The 18,012-nt window shown below is 40.3% G+C and overlaps 1 protein-coding gene across 5 annotated transcripts in view; it reads right to left on the minus strand.

The window, feature by feature from the left end:
• Window positions 1-18,012, minus strand: part of LOC102295311 (rho GTPase-activating protein 44) — a 97,132-nt gene that overhangs the window by 33,717 nt on the left and 45,403 nt on the right. For 2 of the 5 annotated variants that reach the window (XM_042223455.1, XM_042223462.1), the window contains exons 1-7: window positions 11,096-17,124; window positions 6,178-6,217; window positions 5,447-5,566; window positions 3,699-3,775; window positions 2,972-3,083; window positions 2,294-2,370; window positions 144-261 (exon numbers count right to left, since the gene is read on the minus strand). In XM_042223455.1, coding sequence (XP_042079389.1) covers window positions 144-261; window positions 2,294-2,370; window positions 2,972-3,083; window positions 3,699-3,775; window positions 5,447-5,566; window positions 6,178-6,217; window positions 11,096-11,160 — 609 coding nt within the window. In that variant the 5' untranslated portion in view covers window positions 11,161-17,124. Of the gene's footprint in view, window positions 1-143; window positions 262-2,293; window positions 2,371-2,971; window positions 3,084-3,698; window positions 3,776-5,446; window positions 5,567-6,177; window positions 6,218-11,095; window positions 17,125-18,012 lie in introns of those variants that run through there. The other 3 variants (XM_042223463.1, XM_042223464.1, XM_014335905.2) reach the window with 3 other exon arrangements.

The following is an 18,012-nucleotide window of genomic DNA, read 5'->3' on the forward strand; positions in this document are numbered from 1 at the left end:
GATAGATAGATAGATAGATAGATAGATAGATAGATAGATAGATAGATAGATAGATAGATAGATAGATAGATAGATAGATAGATAGATAGATTATGACTGGCGCTATGTTAGTTAGTTTATTGGGATAAAAAGTGATCACTGACTCGACAGATCTCCATGCGGTTGGCTGCCTCCTCCATCTCTTCCCTGAGGTGGTCGGCCTTGGCTCCTGTTGGCTGCAGGTTGCTGGACAGTCCAGAAGATTTGGTAGACTGAGTGTACCTGTGAGCAGAAGGTAGGTTTCAGTAAGAAGTGAATTTGAGTCACAAAAGTATTCAGGATTTTTTTAGGGCAGCATGTTAAACTGTTAGAAGGCATTTTTCTTTGCCTTAAGCAGATCTAGACTTTTGTTCCCGAGTGAGAAAAGCGTTGACAGCGAGACCTGACAGCTACTTTAACAAAGTGACTCACATAAACAAATCAAACTGTTGAAGGCAATGGATTAAGTCTGTGGCTGACAAAATACTAACACTTGTCTTTCTATATACCCTCATTTATTCAGCTTAAGCTGTTTTGTCTTTTAAGTATTGCTCTCAGACTCTCCTCTTCCCCCTCCATCCATCTGTCTGTCAGTGTAGATAATGTGTAGAACTGCCAGAGGAGCTCAGCACACAGCAGCATAATGGGAAAACTTGCTTTAGATTTGGGTCACTAAAGAACTGGCTGGCTGGACCGCAGTGAGGAAAACAACATTTCTGCATGTCACTGCTCAAAATGGCAGTGAATCAGCTGAAAGAAACTGTGGCAATTGCACGTTTCAAACAGGATCAGGCACTACTGACTTTATTCTGCATCACCTAGACGCCATTAAAAGTTAAATTTACCTGAAAGTTAACTGAAGTTAAGAAATAGCTGCATTAAAAACCCTCAAAGTTACAAAGCCAGTGCAGCTGTGAGACATCAGACCGATCCTCTGCAGAGTAAAACGGATTATGTGGTGAGTTATTAATGCGTGTGTATATATTAAAGATGGATGCAATCGACTGGTTCGAGAGGCCACATTTGCGAAGCCTCAAACAGCTGCCACCTTATCTTTTTGAAACCAGACATCACGCGCAAGAAACCGCGGGACAGTCCATGCTCATATCGTGGACATACCTTGCTTTACTGCCTTTCTGGACACTAATGGGGACCATAATTTAAAAACTGAAAATGATGTTGTTCTTATTAAGACAGTAGTGTCAAAATGCATCAAGAGCCCAGAAGATCATCGAAGTACATGGAGGTACATTTACAACACACGCCGCCTCAGCAAAGCCACCAGTATCTGTGTGAACCCCACACATGCATCCCACAGCCTGTCTGAACCCCTCCTCGCGAACACCCAGAGACATACGAGCACTTAATGAGCCCATCATGTTTGGACTATCTCACTGCAGCCGATAAATCTCACAACCACAGCCTCATCTTCAGCAATTTACACTATATGAGCTGTATTGACAGATATTTTATCTTTTTTAAAATTTTAATTCGTTTACCGAGTTTCTAAGGAGAAGTTGCTTTTGTATCTCATTGGACTGTAAATAAAGGAATCATTTAAATCCATAAACTAATCAGGAAAACAATTCCTGAGGTCACAGATCAAGGGAGTCTATGGTTGCTTTCCCGTAGACTTCTATACAACAAATGTCTTTTTGTGACCAGGGAAGTCGCCCCCTGCTGACTATTAGAAAGACTGCAGGAAGCTACATCCGTCCTCTAATTTTATAATCTGATATAAAGCACTCCTTATGTCAACACAGCCATAAAATCAGGCTTAGAAAGCCTTTTTTCTATCCAATTTTGTCAACTAGCATTTAGTTCTAGTCAAAAATAATAAACAGCACCCTCAAAAATAAAAGTCCGCTTCTACAGCAGCTCAGGAAGTAAAGGTTTCATTTCAGTGTTTGAGCCTATTGCTCTAAACACCTTCACACTGATACACAATCTGTTTAGCAGGAAGTGTGAGGAGGAATCAGCCAGTGGTCTGTGGTATTTGAAGCACGAGTGTAACAGCTACAGACATCAGTATGAAGGTCCACACTGAGTGTGTTCGTTACAGAAAAAAAAAGGACAGTCTGGTTTAAAGTGAGGTTTTCACACACGGGCAGCAGTCTGCGGGGTGAGACAGACGGCAGCGTCACGGTGTGCAACAAAATCCCAGTGACATTCAGTGGGAAGCTGCACAGCCAGTCCATTCACAGCTGATGGAGTTTCTCCGATAACAGCCAAGCCTCTCTCTCACACACACTCACACACAGAGAAACACACTCACCGTGTGCGTGCAGAATCCATGTCCAGGACCAGCTTCGCTAAATGTTTCCTTTGTTTCTGGATATTTGGGATTTCCACCTGAGAGGACAGAGCAGAGATTTTCCCTCAGTCTGCTGTGTTAGTGTGAAAGAGGACAACAAACAGCCTCAGTATTGTGAGGCTTTGCACCTGTAGCAGCAGAATCAGTCTGGGCAGCACTTTCTCATTCTCATGGAGATTAGCTTACTGGCTAATTTGCAGAGCAATAAGTAGAGTTCATCAGAGAAGTCCCGTGTTTGGGGACTGGAGGCAGGAAGCTCCAATCTTCTTGCTATCAGTTTCTAACTTTTTATCACTTCAAAGTATTTTATTCATAGATACAGGGCACCTTAATGAGCAAAACTACACAACAGTCCTCTCATGCTGAAACAGCTCATACCTCGTGTGAATTACTTGTCGCCCCCTTTCCTTCTCTTCTATTTTTCTATTTAAAAAATAATGAAAAATAAACCATTTTTATAATGTTTTTCTGCCCTGTTGAATTTCAGATGCTCTATAATCATATCACAATTATATTTCCACTTTTTCTTACCAGGACGCATTTTGGACTCCTTTTCTAATCAGATGCTTGCTGTTACTGCTGTTAATGTGACTGGAGCTCATTTATTAAACAGTTAGTCGCACGGCATTGTTTCTGTACCTCTGCGAGCTCGTACAAGGGTTCGGTCACGTCCCTCTCGATGGTGAGCTCGAACAAGATGAGCTCCTGAGCGAGCTTTTCCTGCGTGTCGCCGCAGAGCTTCAGCATCTTTCTGCAACAGGAAACATCACAGCGGATTCACCGAGTGCAACATACACAGGTCAGTCAGTGTTACAGCTCGCTTCCTGGTTTGTAATATTGAGGTTTCTCTTAAATCACTGTGAAAAACTCTTGTGTCACCCCTCATTTCTTTATAGTTTGCTTCTATAATATCTGTAGTTGGACACTGGCTGCTTTTTCACTCATGCTCAGTACAGTTCTTGTACCTAACCATTTTCAAATTGTTGTTTTAAGTCAGTTAAAGTGACTCATGACTCAATCAAGCAATAAAAATGCAACTCAGACATTAAACCAGTGATGTATCTGCACATAATAAACAATTTAGCAAAGAACCTTGCTTGTTGCAAAAGCACATAATTTCTTCCCATTTCTTTAGTTGAAGCCGTCTGACAGGCATAAAATACTATTTTTGCACCAACGAGGTGACTTCTAAAGAATGTCATTATATATCATTACAGATATTATTATTATACTCGGGATGTGAAAAGCAAATCAGTTCTGGGTCATAAAAACGTTCCTCTCTGCATCAGCCTTTCCAAAGAAAATGTTTCCAATCTCATCGATGATCAACAATAATGTAAATTATTATATGTGTGTGTGTGTTTACCCTAGCAGAGACTCGTCCCCGAGCACAGCTGCCCCCTCCACCATACATTGTGCTAGCGTTGCGAGCGGAAGCTTTTTCTGCACAGAAACACAAACAGTCGATGAATCAGCTGCAGTTCATAAATAAAACCACAAACACAGAGAAAACATCATAAAAGCATACGAAGATTATAAATTATCTTTAATATAAGTACCTGAAGTTAAAACACGTGCTCATGTCACATCAGTTCATCACTTTTGCAAACTTTTATTTTATTTTTAATTAATGAATTTTAAAAAAGCTTATTTTTCTCTCTTTTTTTCCTTGGCCTTCTCACGAGTTACTGTCTTGGTTCCATCTTAAAACATCTTCATCTCAGGCTCCTCTAAGCTTTAGGATGAAAACATTTTTAATCCAGTGAAGGATTAAAAAGATTAACTTTCCACAACACAAATGGCACATTATTGTGCAGCACTTGAATATTTTGTCACTCAGTCTCTTGGTTTGCAGGAAAATATTTCCTCTGTGGGTTTTTTAAAACATTTACTGGAGGATGAAACATGCTTTCCAATATCGTTGCTAATCACCTGTCAGTGTCCTTCTGTCCTCTCTGAAAGTCTTAAAATTTAATTTGTCATTAGGAAAACTTTTAGTCTCAGTTGTTATGAAATTACTGAGAGCACAATGAAGAAAAACTGGATAGGTAGAAAATGATTCATTTTCATTCTATTCCATTAAAATATAACAATAAATATTAAGTTGTGGCTGCTGCTGATTAGCATGCAATGTTTTTAAAACAAATCAATAAGACAAATGAAGAGCAGCAGCATGCTCTGACTGTAGAAATAAAGCGTAAGACATGCCCAGAGGGCAGATAAGTCTGCTGTTTACACCAATCCTGGAACATTTTACTTTGTATACTAAGATTTAACCGCATAAACTTCACTGCAGTATAACAACTATTGATCGATTTATTCAATTCATTTGAGCGTACACACAGGCCTCGATTTGTTTTTCTTGTGTTACTAACCATCGGTCACTAGTGGACATTCCAGACCCCCGGTTGCCTAGGTAACCCTCTAACGCATTTACCAACTTGTCATATATCCGTCAACAGTGTTCTTTGCTGTCACTGGTCAGTGATACCCAAATTCTTACCACCTCTCTGCTCTTTCATATACATAAATGTAAAGCCAGAGGCAGAGAGACCAGCAGCAAGACCACGACACAGAACAGAGCAGGCATGAATGACAGCAGATGTGCCACTGAATTAACCAGCATGAAAGGATGAGCTAGGTAGAAGGTGGAAGTGGGTTGCAAAGTGGCCTGCAGATAACCATTAAATGTATGCAGACTAAAGCTGCCTACAGAAGCTGCCCTACGTGAGATTCGTCAGTAGGATATGAAGAAAGGTGTCAAATGAGCAATCAGTTTCTTCTAAGTTTCAGTTTCTTCTTCACGTTTCTTCTAAGTCCCGTCGTTGTTGGACTTTTGGATGAGTTATAAAAAGATTCACGTCTTCTCTGAGGATTGGACCTCCCAGTGATCGTTTATTGGTTAGGAAAATGTGTAAACCTACCCCGTCATATTTATGGCTCCAACCTAACATGGCCAAAATACTAAGGCTGTAAAAAAAATGTATATGGTTGTACATCATGTGATTTGTACCTTGATCAGCACACAAGCCCACACTGGTACTGTACAGCTCAGCTAAAATACCAGATGACAGAAAAGGTTTTATCAGATTTGTAGTGTTTATTTTCTCTCACCGAGGGTGACCTGACAGACTTCTTGTCCACATCCACGCCCTGCTGACCCTGCAGACAGGCGGTCAGCTTCTTGTGTGTGCTGTGGGAAACCTGCTTCACCAGCTCCAGACGTTTCTCCACCTGAAACACACACAGAAGGGAAGGAAGACAGAAAAGTCAGGGCACAGGCCTCAGCCAGAACCATGCACACACTGTGAGCTCCTTCCACTAATGCACAGCTTGTGTCAGCTTCAGTTACAGACATGCACTCAAACCTCAACCCAGAACAGGGTTAGATTTAAAAATAGAAACTCCATCTTTCCATCAGAGCTTTTCCCCCAATAAAACAGCATCATTCTCAGTTGGTGTGAATGACGCCGCACCATTACCTGTTGGGCTTCAATGCGTCTCATTTCATTATTAAACCAGCTGAGTGGAAGCGATGTGTCTGCCACTCAGAGCATCATTAATCTGATCAATTACAATATCGCACCCCAAATCAATCAGCGAGGACGTTTCGCTTTTTGTCTCGCAAAGAGGTTCAATTTCAGCGTTCGTTAATGTTGCCCGAAGGCAGTTCAGAAAGCCATTAAAAATAACAAAACATATTAAAAAAAATTCACGCATGCTGAATATTTTGCTCCATTAATGATTTTTCTTGTGAGATTTTTCTTGTGAGAAGCAGTGACTATCGAGCCAAAGAGGAAAAGCATTCGCACAAACACACAGATTCGATGAAGACTCATTAGTACCTGCAGCAGATCTTCACTCAGCACTTCTGTTTTTTCAGCCCTGGAAGAAAAGAGAAGAGCGGCTGTTAGGATGACAGAGAGAGGGAAACGTTAAAATTACAGAACTTGTTATTGTGGGAACTTGGCAAGTAGCGCACAAACCACTCAATCACTGTAATTGCATCATTTGCTCGACTTCTGTGCAAGAAATATAAAATGCTGCAGCTGCCTGGAGCTAATCGTGTAAGAGGAATGTTTATTTTCACAGTTGCACAGGACTCACGCTGGTCTGGTTTAATTACAAAGTCTCAAGTTGGAAATGTGACAGAAAACAGAGACTGACTGACACTTACAACATTTTTAAACTCTTTGACTTATCTTCCAATTATTTTATGGGTTGGGAATTTTTCTATCCTAATAACTAAATAAACAAATCTAAAAACTATCAGAATCATCTGAAAACACACAAAAAAGCTTATTTTAGTTCATGGAAAACGTCCAAAAACTCTGCTCCAAAAATGAGTCAGTCTCCATAGACTCTCCCAACTTTACAGCCAAATAAACATGTTTATAGCCTGCTGCAAAGAAACGTTTTGGTCTCTATAGCTAAAGCTCCAATCAGATAGTTAGCAACCAGTTGGCAACTGCCGGGCAACCACTGGTAGCTGTGAAAACCTCATCCACACGGGCCTAAAGACCAGTCAGTCCCCTGATGATAAGCAGCTGCTAGGAAAAAATGTGTGTCCCCCCAACCAGTTGGTGAGAGCTTGTTTGCTGTCAGTAGGTGAGATTAGTTCCCAAGAGGTTCTGCCCCAAAAGCTTCTTTAGAGTTGCTTTGGTTGCAACTGGTTGCCACCGTCTCCTGTAGTTTGTATGGAAGACACCAACTTATCTCCAACTAAAAAAAAAAGTGCAACAAATTCATCCTCAAAGTAAAACTGGCATCTTTTGCAGCACGTTGCTCTCTGAGATAAGGCACAGCTTTTATTTTGCAGGTGAGCAGTCTCGCCTTCCGGTCTGTAGCAACCAAAGCAATAACAAGGAGATATTTGATGCAGCAACCTTTTTGTGACTGATCTCATTTACATTAGCAACAGCCAGCAACCTCCATCAACCGCTCGCCAGCAGTTTCACTTTCGTGTAACTCCACGGGGTGACATTATTTAACTCACAATTTCAGCGTGTATTTAGTTCCAAAGCTATATTTTTTAGCGGGGCTTCTGCGTTGACTGATAAGTGGATGCTGAGTCAGGTAACCAGAGCCTATAGCTGTCTGCTAGGCCTCACCTCTGTCAGTTTAAACCACTGAATGTGACCTTTCAACCACATTTGCACTGTTTGTTATTATTATTTAATACGTTTCTGTCTTGGTGATGCACCCATACAGCTTTTTGATTCAGCTTGCTTGCGTTAGCTGATAACTTAGCACTCCTCTATCTGGATCAACAAATATGCAATAAAATATTATAAAGACACTACGGTGGTGACTCAACAGAAGAAACTACCGGGAACTTCTAGTGACAACAAGAGAAATAACCCTTTACAGAGGCAAAGTGGGCAGTTCCCGATATTCTCAAACGTAGAGTGCAGGACTGAAGTGACTGATATTTGAAGGGGATCTAGACAACTGCACACCTGGCATGGCCATCAGCCACCAGCCAGCTATGAAGCGACAATTACAGTGTATGTGTGCCAGGGCTTAAGAGTCAAGTCACAAACCGAAATGCCAATGTTACCATAGAAACATGCTCCCAGTGGCAATGCAGTGTTACTGATATTAACTTTGTGTACTGTTGATTATGTTCAGTGAAGATGAAAGGATGTAAGGAGCAGAGGTAGTGAAGGTGGATGAGTTTAAATACCTGGTGTCAACCATTCAAAACAGTTCAAAGAAGAGATGAAGAAGAGAGTGTAGGCTGACAAAGACAGGATACTGGATTAATTTTACATTTCCAGAACTAAGTATTAAAGTATTACCCCCATAAAAATTTATTAAAAAATGTTAATGTTGCCTCTTTCAGAGTCAGACTTTCAGTTAGTGTGCATCAAAGTAGTAAACATATGTATACATATAAGAATGTTTCTTATTTATCTTTTCTTATTGTCAATAAATCCCACATTGACAAGAAGAAAGAATCGCCTCCTCAAGCTGACAGTGGTTCCTACTGAAGACGCAAGCCTTTAAAAACAACCCACAAATATATCATTTCATTTTCCAGAAAAAAAAGAGCTTAGTAGCCCTAAAACAGCTGCTCTCCGCAGGTTTCAGCAAATGTTTCTCAAACAAGAAGAAATGGAGCTTTTGTTGGAGACTATTATCTGCATCGCATTAATGTACACATGGTACTCTAGTGAGTTTTTCAGGCAGCAGGATGGTGTGTTTGTGAGATTGAACCATTATAAACCAGTGTATGTGTTCATGATAATGAAGAAACATGTCACCCAGTGCAACACTGATGTGTTTTTAATAGTTTCTGCACAACAATGAAGCTCGATAGCACGCAGGAATAAAAACTCTCAAGCTTTAAATGTGCAGACAACACATGGGTGTTGTTGTTATTCATGGGTGTTGTTAATATCAGGCTTTAACTAATGATGAATGATTTTAATCATACCAACGATGTAGCATTTAGAAAAACATATTCTGCTCCATTATTTGATCACCAGTTCCTTCAGGAAGCCAAAGCGCCATGCACTGAAATAACACTAACAGACTGCAGCACTGCCTTCAGCAGCAGTTGAACAGCTGATGGAGATCAGTGTGGATATTTCGGATGCTAAGATGACCTGTAGGTTAATAACAAAGACAGCCTCTGGAGGAAAACGTTGCCTGGAGTGTCAGAAAGCCTTTAGACAATAGATCTGAGAAGATGCAAGATAACAACAAGGTGCAAATTTAAAATAAGGCAAAACCTGCAATTACTGGTCTTATTTCACCTGGCTAACGTTTGCAGAGATATTTATCTATTGGCATCTTCTTTTAACGCTAATAAGGAAGTTTTATGCATTTTTTAATTGTCCATTTCTTGAAAATCTCTTAACATTTATGTCTATCTGCTGGTTTAGCATAGCTTACTCCTGCTTTAAAATCACGGGGGTCAGACAAAGACATCTGTGTCCAGTAAAGATGCACAAACCTACCCGTTTGAATTTCAAAATCAATCCAAACACCTGCTAAAACCAAATTTTTGCTCTTTCAAAGTTGACATGAATGCATGACAATTTATAAAGTTTCAAACATCAATCCTGGGATGAAAGACATGAAGGTTACAGTAAGTTTTTTCCCCCCACATAAGTATTTCATTATTTTTTGACAGTTTGAATGCGTTACTGTTAAATTTCCTCTGATGGCTGTTGCAGTATTCCTCTATTGTTGTTCATAAGCAAACAAAAAAAGTCCGAGTGTATAAATAGCCAAAATGCTCATTTTTTGTTGCCGTTAAAACTAAACAATGATGAGAAATAGATCCAGCAGTTAAAGATGAACCACAGCATCCTCACCACCGTACAGGTTCTTTCTTGGGTTACCTTTCCTTGTCTCGCTCTCTCTCTTGCACATTTCCCCCTGACAACCAGTTAGTTTAACAAAGTTCAGAGAACAGTTAAAACAAGTCACAATGCAGATACTCAGAGCTGTAAATAGAACAGATGCAGGCAGATGAGTGGATATAAAAACAGAACCAACAGCATTGAAACTACACACACACAGCTACAGCAGACATTTCTTCTCTCTGTCTGCTGCGATTCAGCCTCACTCACACGTCGATTATACATCAGGCATCAGTTTCCTAAAAGCATCTTAAGACGGTCTTTAGAGCGCTGTAATGCTCAGAGAGAAAATATGTTTGGGAGCTCTGGTTTCAGACTGAACTGCTGCAGACAGAAATGATTGTAACTTGAGGAAAAAAATCAGAGTACAGCAATGAACCGAGGAACGACTGAGTGGCTTATCTGTCACTTATGAGTAGCAAAGTGCAATTTGGTGGGACCGGCTTAGCAAGTGGTTTCAGGTATCAGATCACCATGTGTCTTAATGGATATTTTCACGTGTATTTAACACTGTGCACTTGTGATCTGATAACCACGGATGCACTTGAAAACCAACTGTAAACCGGGCCAAGATAAAAAGACTAACTCTGTACCTTGTTAAAGTTTTTGTTCTGCTGAATTTTATCAGCCCTGATGTTACGCTCTGCTCTGAACAGCCTTTAGCAATTGTTTCAGTTTGTATTCAAAATATCAGTAGCAACACTGATAAACAGGTAAGTGTGAATCACCTGCGGTGCACTTCCTTCACCCCCGCAGACAGAGAAACCTGTTATTAAACAGGCAGATTAGGTTTTACAAGGTCACCTCCAGAGCCTGGAGTCTTAACTACAAGACTAATAACATTTCTGCTATTTTACAAGGTCATTACCTTAATGCCTGATGTATCATATTTGACAAGTTGAGTTTTGTGAATTTGACATCAGTGTCACAAAAATTAAAATTCAATGTACTGAATGTAAATAGTTGGAACGTACTTACAGACCAGATTTGTGTGACTAAGGTCTTAAATAAAAAAGTATTATTTACAGTTTTCCTTCACAGTAGATTCAAACTGTCAAAAGCATCAGTGAATAAAATTTTAAATAAAGCCAACTCTGTCTAAATGCTGGATTAGCAGAAACTGTTTGATGACTAGATGAAAATATGTTATTTTCAGTGTAACTAATATAATATATAAGTTAACACATTCAGCAGCCCTTTGCTTTCTGACCGAGAACACGCACCAGACCAGTCACACCTACCTTACCTGCCTTTCTGAGCAGCACAGACACATGTTCCCCTCTAAATGTACCTACTGCCACATACAGCTATACATTTCACTCAAATTTAGCTCAAATTCAAAATAAAAAATAAAACACAGAGTGAGCCTGCTGTGGCCCAGTGGACTTACACAACAATGCTTTTTCTGCTCGACCTCTTAGTCTTGCCAGAAATCTGCAGCTTTCTCCTCCACATCCCCCCTGCTCACAGAAAGGACATCACCTGTTTTCAAGCAGGAGTTCAGTGACCACAAAGAGCAGAGAGGAGGTGGCGAAAGTGGGAGGAAGAGAGGGAGGGGAAGGGCGGCGTAAAGAATGAGACCTGACTATCTGGTCCTTTCACTCACTCATCGTCACCAGCCTCTGCTTTATGTTCCCCTCTGTGAACAGATTGGACTTTCAAATGTGTCCACATTATGTGTTTATGACTGAACAGACACACATCTCTTTCTCCCCAAAAGCCAACATTTTACATTTTGTAATATATTTAAATTCCAAGGGTGTCCTAATAGTTTTTTAGCCCTCAGTACTGAGTAAAAAGACCCATGCTCTGCTTGTATGAGCTGCGCTCTCAGATTCGTACCAGTGGAAACAAATTTATTTTTTCAAAGAATGGGCCATGGAATTTTCCACTGCCAATAAAGTCCAGTTTATCTAGCCTTAAGTGTTAGATTTAATCCTAAAATGTGAGTTTTAGCTTTCACTGTAAGGTGTTATCATGTTGCTTTTTTCACTCTAAAACTAAACATTCAGTTTGAGTCCAGATGAAATATTAAATTAAGTACTTCACTTTTCAGTTCAGCACATGGAAACTCGTTATTCTTGTGAAAACATGAATAAAGTTTTCTGTTCTGAAGATGATTCAGACCGTGTGGAGTGTTAGAGGTGAGTCCAAATGCAGAGATGAGAAAGCAGAAAGTAAACCCTTTATTGACTGGTTTCAAATTCTACAAGAGGCAAAACATAAAGTCCAACAAGGAAATAATGAAAACTACAAACATCTGAAATATAAAGCAAGAAACTACACAGGGGCAAGTCGGAGCAGCCACTCTCACCAAAGACAAGGGGAGGCAGTGACTATATATACACTGAAGGGCAATCAGAGAGACAGCTAGGGAGACTGAGACGGCTGAACTAAATCACAGAAGATGAGACCAGGGAAGAAAAACTTAAAACAAAGCACAAAGAACACTACAATTCAAAATAAAGCAGGAAGTGTGATAAGTAAACTGGGAAAATACAGACACATGAATGAATTTGACACAAGAGGATGAAACAGTGAGGAAATAATTTAAGAGGAATAAACACCAAGAGTCAAGACTATGACAAGAGCAGTTCTGTGAGGCTGTACTTAAATAAAGTAGCACTATTAAGCCTACCCTTATCATGCTAACATGCTCACAGTGACAGTGCTAATATATCTTATGTTTAGCAGGTATAATATTTATCTTGTTCCATCAATTACTATGTTAGGATGCTAACATTTGAGCCACAAGATGTAATCTCTCCAGCGTGTCCTGGGTGCACCCTGGGACCTCGTCCCAGCAGAACATGCCCAGACACAGGAGGACACAGGATGTCTGAAGGTTTCACCTCAGCTGGCTCCTTTTTATGCAGAGGAGTAGCGACTCCACTTTGAGGTGATTGACAGAATTCATCACCCGTCTCTAAGGAAAGCTAATTTCTGCTGCTTATATTGGTGATCTTATTCTTTCAGTCATTACTCAGACTCGTGACCACCGGTGAGAATAAGGGCATAGATCAAACCGGCAAATTGACACCTTTGCTTTTATGCACAGCTCTCTCTTCAACCCATCGCCCTAAACTCCCACTCCCCTAATGCTCCCCTGTGACTCATCACCTCAGTGTGGTGGAAAGGTTTGTGTGTTTCTGTCATTCCATGGGCTTTTATGTTGGTCCCAGTGAAAGCTAAAATAACAAGGGACCAGTTTACCCTGCCAAGGAGAGGATGCCCCCACACTGGAACAAGACCTGGGTAGGAAGCTTGAGGGAGAGTGCTTGGTGGTCTTAGCCCATGGGGCCTGGCTAAGCACAGCCCAAATGTGTATCGGACAGCAGTCAAGACCGGAGGCCCTGATGGTCCAGTCCCCGGCTGCTGATGCTGGCTACTGAGGTTTACAGTTGGGATTTAATGATGTCTCCATGACATTGTGGTGCTGAATGACAGTGTTTCTGTTTGCAGTCACAGTTTCCTGCTTCAGTAACAAAACTGAACTTATTTCTGACACAATATGTACAAACCGCTGGTCTTTCTCTCCCTGAATTCGTCTTCTCTCTGGCACTAAAGAAGTCTAAGCAAGATTCACAGTCTCTGGATTTAACACCGAGATAATGATCCTTATGCAAACACAGAGATACACGCACGCACACTAATGATGAGGTTAGCAATTGCTCACCCGTCCTGGAAAGCCAGTTGCTGCAGAGAGATGGAGATTAATGCACGCGCACACATTGAATCCAAGCATGCTCAAATTCAATGCACATTGTCTCGTTCCCTTTCCTCAGTGACAGTTTTGTAGATTTCACCCAGGTACACACACAAACGTACACATCCACTTTGTCTCTTTCCAGGTGTGACATAATTAATGTGAAGGCTAACACAAGCAAAACAAACTGCTGTCTGCTGTCACGGTGAGTTTTCACACCCAGGAGATAAAAATTCAGACTGTGTGCATTATGTTTGCAAAAGCACCTGCATAACTGAGAATAACAATGTCTAACGGACAGTTGAATAAGTCTTCGGTTTGAACTGTCATGTCCTCAATTACCAGAAGGAGGCAAGATCCCATAATACTTTGACCACACTTATCCCAGATGGAAAAGGATGTATTATTAACTGTATATTAAAGCTATAATGTGCCTGCAGTACGACTGGACACGTGAATTTGAAGGTAGATTTCTATAATGTGGGTTCGGTAACTACAGCAGCAGCAGAGCAAGCATACGGACATACACCAGTCACCTTTCTGCAAATATAGGGGAAAAAGATGTTTGCACACAGTTCATACCACTGTGATCAGAAATGCCCTTTGAAGCATCTCCATCTAAAGGTTTAATTCTCCAGTTAAAATGTTGTAATTCCCAGGAAACATGTGCTGCTAGCAGTTCCTGATGCTTGGCTGCGACTCTGCATATCTGCACGTGTAAGGAGAAGGTCAGCTGTTTATGTTGTGCTGACGTTTCCACTCGGGGGATTTGGGCCTCGTAACGCAGCATGACTGGGGTCACAGCTGAGGAAGGGAGAGGCTAACAAACACATGGTTCATATTTTGGAAATGCCTGACTCAATGAAATAAGCAGCTACATGTTGTTGACGGCCGTGTTTGCTCCAGGAAAAAAAAAGTGGGCAAACAGGAGAAAGAGAGCTTCGTGTGATGAGTCTAAACCGCACTCGTGATTCAGCTTGCTCTTCTACCCTTCTCACTGCAGTTTTTTTTTTGTTAATTGTTTGACACATCAAGGGCACTACAGCATCCTGAATCAAAGCCTCAGCAACAGAGTCGGTGCTTTACTGCGGCATCAGCTTCTGGCGTCACAGCCGGGATTCCCACCGGCACAGAGAGGCAAAGAGGGGGAGGCAGCGAGAGGTGATGAAGAATACAGAAGCAGATAACAGATGTGTAAAAGGGATTTTTCAGTCATAAATCTTGTGAGGGGGAGCTGAAGTGACAGAGGTTGGGAATACAGAGCGTTCTCTAAAATGACTCAATTCTGTTTCCCCCCATCTCGACAAAAAAAGTCTGTCTGAAAACTTTTTGCAAAGGTAGTGCAGTAAAAAGAGTTTCTCTGAACAGCACTTGAGTTAAGTTATATCGCTAATAAAGTGCAATAACAGAAAAAGGGGTTTTTGGTATGAAGCAAAATGCTGATTTGTTTGAGGGAGTGAAAATAGAAGCATGTGGAGAATTCTGCACAATCCACATTTTTCGAGTTATAAGCAAAACATTTGCAATGTGACATTTTTTCTTGCTTTCCTGGAGTTGTCTTTAACTGCCTGAAAAATGTGAAAGCCCAATCCATCAGAGTCATTCAGAGCATTAAAACTGTAATGAAACAACATAAGCCTTGTTTCTTCCTTGATTTTTCTCCAGTAAATGCTTCCAGGGGAGCTTTTTTATTTAAAGCCATTGTTTCTCTTACTGAAATATCTGTCAACACGCCACAGCAGCAGTTAGTGTCAGCGCTGCTCTTAAGTTCTTCAATCAACTTTACGCAGCTTAACACTTGATGTGTTTTCACTGGTGCCGATCTAAACCTGCTCAGCAAACCAAAGACCTTTTTATAAACAGCCTCAGTGTTGACATATTAAACAGTAATGCATGTTGAAAGAGAAGAGAAAAAAAGGAATTCAAGGCCACATTCAGCGGCTTTGACTCATAATGCCAAGCCACACCATGTTTTCATCACTGGATTATTAAATTTTATTAAGGTTAATGTTTAAGCTACTCAGATCTTAATTATACCTGTTACAATAAATAAATACATTTAAGATTTAAAAAAGCGATGTAACGGAGTAGAAGTCTTAGGCTACGTCCACACTAGCGCAGCTCTATTATCCATTTGAAAATTTAAGATTGATTATTTTGTGTGATTATTTTCAAGATGCTTTTTAAGGCAAAGTCAATCAGACTTACATTTTTTTGTCAATTAATCAAGTGCATATGATTTCCTTCACTTTTAATTCCTATAGAAGCAGTAAGGCTATACTTAGTTTTTCACAGGACTGCACAGAGTCCTGTGAGGACTATAGAGTGGAAAACATAAAATTATCAGGATCTAGAGTCTATCCCAGCTACCACTGGGTGAGGAGCAGGGCACACCCTGGACAGATCATCAGTCTGCTGCATTGCGAACACAGAGAGATAGACAACCATTCACACTCATAGGCAATTTATCATTACTAATTAACCTAACCCCACTAATAGCATGTCTTTGTACTGTGAGAGGACACACAACATGATGCTAACGCCACAAGGAAAAGCCAGATGATGAAGTCCAACTTGGACCTTCTTACTGTGAGTCAGCATTGCTGACCACTGCACTGCTTCCTCGTTTGCTGTGGACAAGTGCTCTGCTGCTTGTGTTTAGACCCACAGCTAAAAGTTAGAAGCTGCTTATTTGTGTGGATTAGTTTATAAGTGTAGCTTATAATTATTAAATGTTTTCCCAATAGAAAACAGAAAAATACTACACTAACCTTTGTTGTGTTCTTATTGAAAATCAAGAAACTATTGCTGTGGTGATTTTGTGCTTTCAGATCAGTGATTCAGAATAAGATGATTTTATTCAAAATACATCAGCAGAATTTTCTCTGTAACCACCAGCGAGTGTTAACGAGTAAACAGGTGAACTGAGCTGAGAAATTCAAAGATTAGATTTATAAACTGAGAAAACACATCAGCGTTGTTTTGACAGTTTGTGTCCTCAAAGGTGCTTTTTTTGTTTTGCTTCTCGCTCTTCTGCTGCCGGGGAGTTTCCGTCAGTGACACAGAGATCCGACACTCAGAAGCTTCAAAGAAGAAACTGAACAAGTCATCAACAGAGATTATTGTCCAAACTTTGCCTGTAAATAATTCACTTTGCGAATGTTATAAGACAAAGGAAGTGCATTTGGTAGGCCTTGAGGATGTACACGGTACTTTGTGAAAAGAAAACTGAACGTGGAAAATATAAATACTTGTAGTTCCTCGACTCTTATTGGAAAGGTGTTTCTAACACAGTGTTCAAATTCAGGCTCTACAATACACACAGTGAATACTATCAGCTAAACTACACTTCATATTCTAGACAACTCTATCAAATAAACCACATTCATCATTGCAATTAGACCTCAAAAGGCTACTAGGCAGAGACAAGCCATGTTTCTCTACTTTTTTGTCTATTATGAATAACAGCCATATATATGGTCATATGCTTTATCAAAAATGAAAGCTTTAAGCCTAATCTTAAAAATAGAGAGAGTGTCTGTCTCTCAAATCCAAACTGGGAGCTCGTTTCACAGAAGAGGGCCATTTTTACCTTGCTCAGTTTTTATATTTGCTTTTATACTTTTATGACTGTTTATGTCTAAATTTTATCTTACTATGTTTGCTATATATACATTTTTCTTATGTTTTTATGGTATGTTTACGTGTTACTGTAAGGTGACCTTGAGGGTCTGAAAGGTGCCTATAAATAAAATGTAATTATTATTTATTATTATTATTATTATTATTATTATTATTATTATTATTATTATTAAAGCTGAAGGCTCTGCCTCCCATTCTACTTTTAAATGGTCTAGGAACCATAAGTAAGCTTGCATGGGGCCAGATTCTTCAAGACCTTTCATGTGAGGCGAAGGATTTTAAATTTGATCCTATATTTAAGAAACATACGATGAAGAGAAGACAATATTGGAGAACTATGCTCCCAGTCTGCATCGTGGCTCAAGAGTTGGCAGTTCGCCTTGTAATCGGAAGGTTGCTGGTTCGAGCCCCGGCTGCAACAGTCTCGGTTGTTGTGTCCTTGGGCAAGACACTTCACTCGTTGCCGCCTGGTGGTGGTCAGAAGGCCTGGTGGCGCCAGTGTCCGGCAGCCTCGTCTCTGTCAGTGCGCCCCAGGGCAATGTAGCTTCCTATCCCCAGTGTGTGTGAATGGGTGGATGACTGAATGTGTAAAGCGCTTTGGGGTCCTTAGGAACTAAGTAAAGCGGCATACAAATACAGGCCATTTACCATAATATCTCCTATATGTGTATACAAAGCCCCTTTTATACATAATACCATGAATAGTAACTTTTCAGCTTTTTATTTAATATCACTGCAAATCATAACTGTACAAATAAACTTATTCAAAACCGCAGACTGCATATAAAACACGGATGGGGCTTTGAGGTCAGGAATGGAAGTCCTTAAAAGTGCATTCATTCTAATGGCCAGTAGGGGGCGACTCCTCTAATCCGCCGCTTTCTTAATCTTTGATCTTGAATTTTTACCTTAGTTCAAATGGGAGGATAAAGCAAGTTGTGATTTAAAAGGTTTAAATT

This window comes from Haplochromis burtoni, unplaced genomic scaffold (genome assembly GCF_018398535.1).
Source record: "Haplochromis burtoni strain Fernald_Lab_line unplaced genomic scaffold, NCSU_Asbu1 Contig_6, whole genome shotgun sequence".
Classification (NCBI taxonomy): domain Eukaryota; kingdom Metazoa; phylum Chordata; class Actinopteri; order Cichliformes; family Cichlidae; genus Haplochromis; species Haplochromis burtoni.